Source organism: Chrysochloris asiatica, unplaced genomic scaffold, assembly GCF_000296735.1.
Source record: "Chrysochloris asiatica unplaced genomic scaffold, ChrAsi1.0 scaffold00004, whole genome shotgun sequence".
Taxonomy (NCBI): Eukaryota; Metazoa; Chordata; class Mammalia; order Afrosoricida; family Chrysochloridae; genus Chrysochloris; species Chrysochloris asiatica.
Genome location: NW_006408522.1, coordinates 34,099,284 through 34,109,700, shown reverse-complemented (window position 1 = coordinate 34,109,700; position 10,417 = coordinate 34,099,284). Strand labels below are relative to the sequence as shown.

General features: G+C 42.2%; 1 protein-coding gene across 1 annotated transcript in view; it reads right to left on the bottom strand.

Moving 5' to 3' along the window:
* EHD4 (EH-domain containing 4) overlaps positions 1-10,078 on the bottom strand; it is a 100,616-nt gene extending 90,538 nt beyond the window's left edge. The window contains exon 1 of the mRNA XM_006831743.1: positions 9,840-10,078. Within this exon, the coding sequence (XP_006831806.1) occupies positions 9,840-10,075 (236 nt within the window). The 5' untranslated portion in view covers positions 10,076-10,078. The remainder of the gene's footprint in view (positions 1-9,839) is intronic.
* Between the last annotated feature and the right edge of the window lie 339 nt (positions 10,079-10,417).

The following is a 10,417-nucleotide window of genomic DNA, read 5'->3' as shown; positions in this document are numbered from 1 at the left end:
ATTGTACCTCATGACTGATCTGGATATGTTCTTTTTGACAATGAATGCAACACCATTCCTCTTCAATTTGTCATTTCCGGCATATAAACCATGTGGTTGTCAGATTCAAAATGGCCATTACCAGTCCATTTCAGCTCACTAATGCCTAAGATATTGATGTTTATGCGTTCCATTTCATTTTTGACAGCTTCCAATTTTCCCAGATTCCTACTTTATTATGCTTCTCTTCTTCCTCTTGTGATTCCACCTCAATGAATAGCTCTACTACTCACCCTATTACCCAAGAAATCTGGGCCTCATCCTTGACACTTCCCTCCCCTCACTGCCCAAGTTAGTTCTGGTTTATTCCTCAGGGCTCAGCTTTTAGGTCACATCCTCAGAGAGGCCTTATTAAGCAACCTCTATTCCTGAATGGGAGGGTCTCTCTCCTATGTGCCCCCATCCCACCCAGCACCTCTAGTGTCACTGCCCTTAAGTTTGTCCTGTGTTTTCATTGATGAGCTTTATAATTCTAGGTTCTATATTTAGGTCTTTCATCGATCTTGAGTTCATTTTTTTTAAAAGGATGTGATATATCCAGTTTTGCCAGTATCATTTGTCACAGAGAGTATCTTTTCCCCATTTAATGTGTCTTTTGTACCACAAACAGTACAAAGCTGTTTTGACTACTGTAGCTGTGGTTTGAGATTGGGAAGTGAGAGGCCTCCTAATTTCTTCTTCTTTTTCAGTCATGCTTTGCTTATCTGAGGTCTCTTTCCTTTCCATATAAAGTTAGTGATTAGTTTTTCCATCTCTTCAAAGAATGATGCTGGAATCTGGATTGGAATGCAATATAGCTGTAGATGGCTTTGGGTAGTACTGGCATTTTTACAACTTAAGTTTTCCTATCCATGTGCACAGTATATTATTCCATTTACACAGGTCTCTTTTGGTTTCTTTTAGTAGTGTTCCATAATTTTCTTTGTATAAGTCTTTTGTTTCTCTGGTTAGATTTAGCACTAAGCATTTAATCTTTTGGAATCCTGGTGTGGTGCTGTGGGTTAGTGTGCTGGACTGCAAAGTTGGTTTGAACTGCAAGGTCGGTGGTTCAAGCTCACCTGCCACTCTTAGGAAACCCTACACAGGGTCGCTATGGGTCGGAACCGACTCGACGGCACTTAACAACAACAAATTTCATTTTTTTGGTGGCTACTGTAAATGGCACTATATTCCTGTCTTGTCTTTCAGGGCTCTAGTTATCCCCAATGGGATTTTTAAAAAGCAAATATCAGTTGAGTTTGACAGAACGTGACACTGTGAACCGGCTATCTCGCAGTGAGTGCCTTCACTGCCCTTCTCTTTAATAACTGAGTCTAAAGGCTTATTTCTGCTTCTAGGTTTCTGATATTTTTAATACTCTTCATAATTTCTTAAAAATTACCAAACTGTTCTCTAAGCACAACTTCAAATTCTTTCTGTTTATCTACTTCCCATCCAGACATTTACTGAGAACCTCCCTTGTGCCAGGCCCGTGGAGAGCTCCTCAGTCTCTTGTTGTTGTTAGGTGCCATCGAATCAGTGCTGACTCATAGCGACATTATGCACAGCAGTACGAAACACTGCCTGATCCTCATTCCCTTAACTGCCCCTTAAACATGCCTAGGCTTCCTTTACGATCTCCCTTTACTAAAAAGAGGAAGCAAAATAATAGTTGAGTAATTATGCTTTCTGTTAATATTATAGCAAGAGCCTCAGGCAGTGGGTCTATCACTTCCTGATAATTTTTCTTGTTTTAATCACACATAAAAAGCTTTTTAAAAAAAAATTGTTGGAGGCATTTTTGCCCACTCAGCACCCTCACTCAAGCTTCCTGAGTCATCAAATAGTCCATATCCTTGCATGTAGACCTCTTGTCCCTTTTTCCCATATTAAAATACTATTTGATGTTTTAAAGCACAAAGGCATTATCGTTTTGTAAGAAAACATACATCTTATTTTGATTTTACTTAGAGTGCTATGAAGACTAAACATTGTTTAGGAGTCCTGGCGTGGCACTGTGGGTTAATGCGCCAGACTGCAAAGCCACCTGAACTGCAAGGACAGTGGTTCAAGCTCACCAGTCGCTCTTCAGAAGCCCTGTATAGGGTCGCTATGGGTCGGATCTGACTCCACGGCACTTAACAACAACAATACACTGACGATACATGGGCGGGAAAAACACATAGGGATCATGTGGTAGCTATTGTACTTCCTTTTGTTTTGATTTCATTCTATTGCTGTTTGGGTGAAGCTCTGGACTCTAGTACTGTCATCCAAATTGGTTTCACTTGATCTCTCGGGTCTTTGCTGTAGAAGGTCTGTGCAGTTTACCTGCCTAGTCAGCCATCTTGGCTCCAGCCCCTACCTACTTCCTTTTTCTCTATGTTTACTTTTTAATTCCTTTTGCCTTTGTGTTCTTTCAGCTTACTTCCACTTTTTGTTTTTTTCCTTTCTGGCATCAATTTTTATTTTAAAGTACTGCATATAAGTGCAGAAATAACTTGACTAGTACTAACTGTAGAACTGTGGAAATTAAATGAGTTATAAACTGGATTGTTTTATAGTAGTTTAAAGAGAGATATGACTCATATGCGTGTTATAAAATTCACTCTTTTAAAGTGTATAAATCAGTGGGCTTTAGTATAGTCACAAAGTTGTGCAACCAGGACCACGATCTAATGTCAGAACATTCCATCACCTCCATTAGCAGTTTCTCCTATGTCTTTCACACGTGGCTATCCAGTTGTCTAAGTGCCATTTGTTAAGGAGGCTATTCTTTCCCCCACTGAACTATCTTGGCACCCTTGTCAAAAACCAATTGACCATAAATGCATGCATTTATTTATGTACTCTCAATTCTACTCCATTGGGATACATGGCTGTCCTATGCCAAGATCACACTATCTTCATTGCTATATCTTTGGAGTAAGAGTTGAAATCAGGAAGTGTGAGTTCTCCTATTTTGTTCTTTTTCAAGATTGTTGTGGTGATTCTGAGTCGTTTGCATTGCCAACGGTCAGCTTGTCAATTTTTGCAAGTAAAGCAAGTTGGGATTTTGATAGGAATTGTATGAATATGTTGATTACTTTGAGGAGCATTGTTATTTTAACAATATTAAGGGTTCTGGTTACTGAGCACAGACATCTTTTAGATCAATGGTTTATAGTTTTCAATGTATAAGTCTTACACTTCTTTTATTAAACTTATTCCCAGGTATTTTACTCTTTCCAATGCTATTGTAAATAGAACTGTTATCCTTAATTTCATTTTTGCATTGTAATTGCTAAGGTATAGAAATACAACTGAGTTATGTAATTTTGATGAACTTGCTAAATTTTTTTTGATCCTTTAGGATTTCTATATATAACATTATATAACCTGTGAGTAGAGTTACTTTTACTTTTTTCTTTCCCATCTAAATGCATTTTCTTTCTTTCTGACCTACATTCCCTGGACTCTGCCCTTTTAAACTCTGTAAGATTTCTTGAGTGATTTCCTTTTCTCCCCTTATTAGAATAAGTGTTCTAATGAGGTATAGAAGGAAGCAGCACTCTTAAAAGTCAGAAGATGCAATCATGTAGTTTGAGTTGATATTAGGTGAGCCTCACATTCCTCTAAGTGGAAATGTCCACTTTCATAGCAAGGGATTTTCTGAGCAAATCTCTGAAATCTGTTTTCCTTAAGTTTGGAATGTAAGCCTGGTCAAGCTCAGCATGTGCCCTTCCTTGGCTGCTACAGTGTCTAAGTCATCATGGTTACTTTTCCCCAGTGCATCTTTTTCTGGTATTATAGATTAATTTCTATTGCCCCAAAAGTTGGTTTGAACTATCAGGTCAGCGGTTCAAGCTCACCAGCCACTCCTAGGAAATCCTATACAGGGTTTCTATGGGTTGGAACTGACTCGATGGCACTTAACAACAGCAACAAACATATACGTCAGAATACTAACCTCTATACCAGTAGATGTAATCCTGTTTGTAAGCAGGATTTTCTGTGTTATAGTAGATCATTTCAAAGTGGGATAGGTTCTAAATCTAATCATTTTGGAGTTGTAAAAAGGACAGGTTAGACACAATGATATGTACACACAAGAGAAGACAGATGCCATGTGAGGACCACCAAGGAACTAATCAGTAAAGGACCCCCAGGTCTACTAACAAGGAAGGAATCGGCGCAGGTGAGATTTCTAGCTCCCAGACTTGAGAAAACAGATTTCAAATTTCTATTCTTTAAAGCCACTCACTTGTAGTATTTGTCTTACAGCAACAATAGGAAACTATGGCAGAATTTGGTACCAGGAAGTGGGGTGCTACTTTAACAAATATCTCAAATGTAGAAGTGGCTTGGAATTGAGTAATAGATAAGAGTCTGGAGAAATTGACTGAGCTTGATAGTAAGAACCTAGACTTCCTTAAAGAGATCGTTGATAAAATTATGAAAATTAAAGGCAATTCTGGCAAGGGCTCAGAAAGAATGGAGAGTTATAGGGAAAGTTCAATTTCCATAAACAGACACTTGCTAGAATTGTAGACATTAAATGTACTACTAGTAAGAGGAAATGATGAACATGTTCACAGATACTAGAGGAAAGGTGATTATTTTTTATAAGGTGAGAAATAATTTGCCTGATTTATTTTCTAATGTTTTGTGGAAAGTTGACTTTGTAAGTGATGAACTTGGACATTTGGCTGAGGAAATTTCTAAGCAAAATCTTGAAGATGCTGTATGCTTTCTTCTTGTTGCTTATAGCAGAATGTGGAAGGAATTCATCTTTAAATCTAAAGGTGATTTAGAGATGAACTGTGCAAAATGAAAACCAGAACTTAAAGATTTGGAACATTCTGTTGTACAAACTACGAAAGTATGTCCTGAAATATACTTTCAAACACACTAAGAGTGTGGCTACACAGTTTTTTGTTAAAGAGATTAGGCCTATGACTAAAGGAGCTAATCAACCTCCATAGCAGAAATCCTATCAGCTTAGAATGAAAGGGACAGAGACAGGGCCAATTGAAGGAAAGCTTCCAACCTTCTGAACTTTACAGGCAGGAACTGGGCCAATGAAACCACTTGCTTCCCAGCACCTGCTATCCTTCAAGAAAAGGAAGGCACTATCTCAGGACTGTCCGAAGGAGCACTGGAGGTAGTAGGCCTCCCACTTCCTAAGTTTCCAAGAGTTGGGTCAATTCTGGAGGGTGAGGCTGCCATTTAGATGGGCCAAGAGAATGGGTCCAGTAGCCCAAAGTTGAGGGGGTAAGGTTGCCATGTCAGTGAGGCAAGAAAATGGGGCCACTATACAACGTTGAGGGGTTGGGAACTGCTGTTTCATCAGGCCAAGAACATGGGCCCAGTGAAATTTTCCATGTGGGATTTTGGACTGGTTTGGTACCCATGATTCCTATTTTCCCTCCAATTTGGAATGGAAATGTCAACCTTGTGTCTGTTCCATCATTGTACTTTGGAAGCAAGTATATCATAGATTTCACAGGTTCAAAAATGGAAAGGAATTTTGCTCCAGGATGGAACACACACAGTCTTACCATACTTGATTTAGACCATACAGAAGATGAGATTTTAAACCTTAGAATTAGTGTTAGAATGGGTTAAGACTTTGAGGATGATGTGATAGGATGAATGAATATGTTTTACAATTGGCAAGAACATATATTTTGGGGGTCAAAGGATGGAATATTTTTAATTTGTGTTCCCCCCAAATAAGAGTTGGAATATTAAGCCCTATACTTGGGGATGTAATCCTGTTTGGAAATAGATAAGAGGTTTTTTTTTTTTTTTTTTTTTTTAATTAGATCAAACCCAAGTGGGTTAAGTTCTAAATCTAATCACTTCTTATTTATCAAAAAAGCAGATGAGACACAGAGATACACACATATGATGATCATCAAGGAACCAAGAACACCCAGGGCTACCAACAAAGAAGGAACTGACATGGCCGAGACCCTGATTTGGCCTTTTAGGTTCCAGAACTGGGAAAACAAATTTCTTTTCAGTAAAGCTACCCACTTGTGGTATTTGTATTATAGCAGCACTAGAAAACTCGGACATCTGACTAACAGCTCCTTGCTGGTGAGATAGAATAATCATTCCTCTCACTGCATCCTCTGTCTTCTAAGAAACAAAACTGTGAGAAACAGGGTTATCAAATGTTCAGCTTTTACCCGAAAGACTTTGACAAATATCTTTATCATATCTGAAATCTCCTTTTGGGCCACTTTTATGATATGGGTCAGAAAAGAGTTCACCAACACCCTCTCTCTATTCATGCTCTTCCTTGTACTTGAGTCCCTGATGATCTTCCATGCAGGTGTGTCTATCCAGGTTCCTTATCCACCCCATCTAAGAGACCTTTACCTTGGCACAAGGCACACACTTCTATATATTTCTGAGGCTGTAAATCTTTACAGGAGCAGAATGTCTCATCTTTCTCTCTTGGAGCTGCTGGTGGATTTGAACTGCTGACCTTGCAGTTAGCAGCCCAACATGTAACCCACTACACCATCAGGACTCCTTGCTGTGTATTAGTTGTTAAGTGCTGTTGAGTCAGTTCTGACTCATAGCATCCCTGCATAGGGTTTCCAAGAAGCCACTGGTGAGTTTGAACTAGCCCAGGAAACCCTATACAGGGTTACTATGAGTTGGAACCAACTCAACAGCACACAACCAACACAAGCACCACTAACATATGGGAAGCCGCCTTAGTGGTATAGTGAGTTAAGCACTGGGCTACTAAGAGTCCAACAGCCACTTTGCAGGATAAAGTGGTTAGCAGTCCAGAGCTTATCTCACAGCACCACACCAGGACTCCACCATATGTGAGTGGTGGTGGTGATGTGCCATGAAGTTCGTTTTGATTCACAATGACCCTGTATAGGATTTCTGAGGTCGTAAATCTTTATGGGAGCAGAAAGCCTCATTTTTCTTGCGTGGAGGGGATGGTAGATTCAAACTGCTAACCTTATACTTAGCAGCCCAACTTGTAACCCCCTACCATAATCACCGCTCCTTCCAAATGTTAGTTGTTCTTGTTAAGTGCCATCGAGTTGGTTCCAACTCAAAGTGACCCTGTACAGGGTTTGAACCACCGACCTTGCGGTTCAAACTGACCTTGTGGTACAGTGCATTATCCCGCAGTGCCATAGTATGGCTCCTAAAATCAGCTTAATTCTTCCCAGTGATGGAACAAAAGGAGGCTAAAAGTAAGGTTTCGTTAAAGCTGTGGAATGGACACCAAAGGCTTTGCTGAGTGGCTTGACGATGAGGTTTCCATCCATATTGTTGTTAAGTGCCGTTGGTTGAGTCGATTCTGTGTTATCAGTGACCTCTTGGCACATGGCAGGAAGCCAAGTGGTTAAGAATCTATGACATTTAGATAAGTGTACTCCATATCCAACAATGAGCTTCTAGTGCTCAGTCACTTGTTGTTTTTGTTATTAAGTGTTGTTGAGTCAGTTCCAACTCAGCGACACTGTATAGGGTTTCTGAGGAGCAACTGGTGGGTTTCAACCATCCACCTTGTGATGAGCAGTCCAGTGTACATGCTACAGTGTCACATGGGCCTCTGACCCACAGATCAAAGAGCCATGGATGAGGCAGGAACCAGAATGATTAGTACTCAGAACCAACCCTTATGCTCCAGGACTCTCTAAGATGTCTGACTTTTTTGGGGGGAGGTGGGAGGGGGAGACACCTCCTGGATTTCCTTCCAGGAACTCATCTCTTCCTCTACTTCTACTTTGAAACCAAACTCAGGTCTCCTGTGGCCTAAATCGAGCTTCTTGTCCAACCTGATTTTCTTCTTACCTTACTGGTTCACTTAGCGCCCCCTACATTAACAACAAGGCACTCAGGCCAGGGATGTCATCAAGGACAAGGCGCTTCCTGAGAGCGACTTCTCCCTCACTCGGGGTTGCACATGGCTCTGGTGTTACCTACTGAGAAGTGGTTCATTTGGATGGAGTTGCTAAGGATAAAATCTCAGAACCTTTCTTAAAACTATGCTTAGCTAGTTCATAAAACTCCCCCAAATAATTCAATAGAGAAGAATGACAAAAGAAATATTGAAATAGTAAGAAAGCAAATGAAACAATGGATTCCTGTTCCTGTGAGTTGTGTTCTCTTTCCTCAGACTTGCTTATTACTCAGGCTATGGGAGCTGAGAGGGGGATGTATTATCTGCAGGTTGGTACCACATCAAGCAGGGGCTCCCTAATTACATGCATGCACAGTAAGGTTCTAGTGCAACAACAAACAGGAGAAACCGCCTTGGGTACTCCCCACACACCACCACTAATGTCTGAGATATTATCATTATAATAATGCTATGCTCTTTGTCTTTTTTAAATTCATACCTAATTTTGTACCACTTGGTCATAATACTTTAATACTCCAAGTACTTAAAAACTGGTTATTACTGACCTTAAATTTACCATCTGTTTGTCATCTTTCAAAGTGTTGGCTGTTCACTGGGGTGGCATATTTAACACCATTTCCAGCTTATTAATAAGAATCAAATAAAGCAATTAAAATAATTATTTTCTTCAGTCTTCTCTTCCTTTACATTCCATTTATTGTCTAGGACAATATTTTTAATACATAGTGTCTTTGCTTTACTCAATTCATTCATAGTGTATTAGAAGGTCTGAGTTTAACATAGAGACGACTACTCCTCTATTTGTAGATGCTATTTAGGTCACTGGAGTGGAGAAAAAGAGGTCACTACTTAACAGAAATGGCATGTATCCAAATATAGATGTAGCTTTCTCAAACACCTGTTGAACATCAACAACCATGAAGAGATTGTTAACAACGTCCAAAGCCCGAAATGGTTAGTAGCTTTGCTTCAATTGACACAGAGTTTAACCAAGAAAACAAGTTTCCTTACAAAAGAAAGCAAATCTTAATAGAGTGGCTGGCTTTAGGAATAATATAGCTGTTTCAAAAAGCATTCAGTTTCAATGTAAATTATTTCCTATCAAAAGCCACTTTGGGTGAACTACCAGGCCACTCATGGCCAATTGTTTGCTTTTGGAAACACGGCAAGCATGACAAAAATTTTCAGTTATCAAGGGTGAGCAAGGAGGAAACGACCCACCTAGGAAATGGAAACTAAGGACAAGTAATAGGACACTCCCCTTTAGTTCCACAGGGCGCCCTAATGGGTTGCTGGTACAGCTAACTTCCTATGGCCAAGTAAATGCGACGCAATGCAAGACCAGAATGAAGGCCCCCCCAGTCTATTGCCTTCCTTGGAACAGTGGTGGGGGTGACAGCAAGAACGTCAAAGGACAGGGGTATAGATAATATCCTCTGTTACCATTCATTCACTGTTTAATAGTCATACGCCAGTCATTCTGTTAGGTGTTCCTCTCTCCAACTATGACCCTAGAGCCCATTCTAATGCCCCGCACCTCTGTCCCATTTTCAATCACAGGCCCCATTCCTTCATCTAAAGACGTTACAGCAGTCTCGCTTCCTCTCCCAGGATGGGGCTAGGACGACAGGATAAAGTAGACAGAGCGTCTTTCCGACAGCAGGAAGGAGAGCTGGGAGCCTGCGGGGAACCGGCCCCGGGTATCCTCTGGCCTGCTTGGGGTGAGCCAGCAGCTACGCAGGCGGCGCTCCCGGGGCGGGGCTGCGGGCGCCTGGGCTCGGAGGGGGAACCTGAGGTCACCAGATAGATGCTGGGATGAGAAGCTGCGGTGAGGCGGCACCATGAAGCCGAAGAGGGCGTCCTGGTGACAACACACGCACGTGGGGAGTACGGCTCCCGGTGCTGGGGTCAGGGACCTGGGCGGGGCGGTTACCTGATGAAGGTAGTCTTGCCCGTGCTGTACTGGCCCACCAGCAGGATCATGGGCTTGTTGTCGAAGTCGGCGTCTTCAAGCGCGGGCGAGTGGAACTCGTGGAAGCGGTACGCCTCCTCCAGCGGCAGCACCTTGCGCAGGTAGAGCGAGCGGAGACCGCCCGTCACCGTCTGTACCGCGTCCGCGCCGCCCAAGCGCTCGCGCCCGCCCGCCTGCCGCCCCATCCAGCTGAACATCCTGCCACCCTCACGTCTTCGCTAGGCGCCCGCTAGCTTCCAAGCCGACCCCGCGCTCAGAACACGCACGCACGTACCCCACCCACCCCTGTTCACACTGAGTTGTCCCAGCCTAGCTCCCCGCTGCCTGAGCACGGCCCCGCCTTGCGCCACCGCAGCCAATCACCAGCCTCTACATCACGGGCGCGCGTTCTCTATTTAGAAGCATTCTCTCAGGTTCTTCTTCATTGGTCCTCTGCCAGCGCGGGTGGAAGCATTAGCCAATGAAGAGGCAGTTCTTAATGATTTATTGATGACGGAGTCCGCCCAGAAGGACGCTGCAAGGAGAGGGTGTCTCCCTGG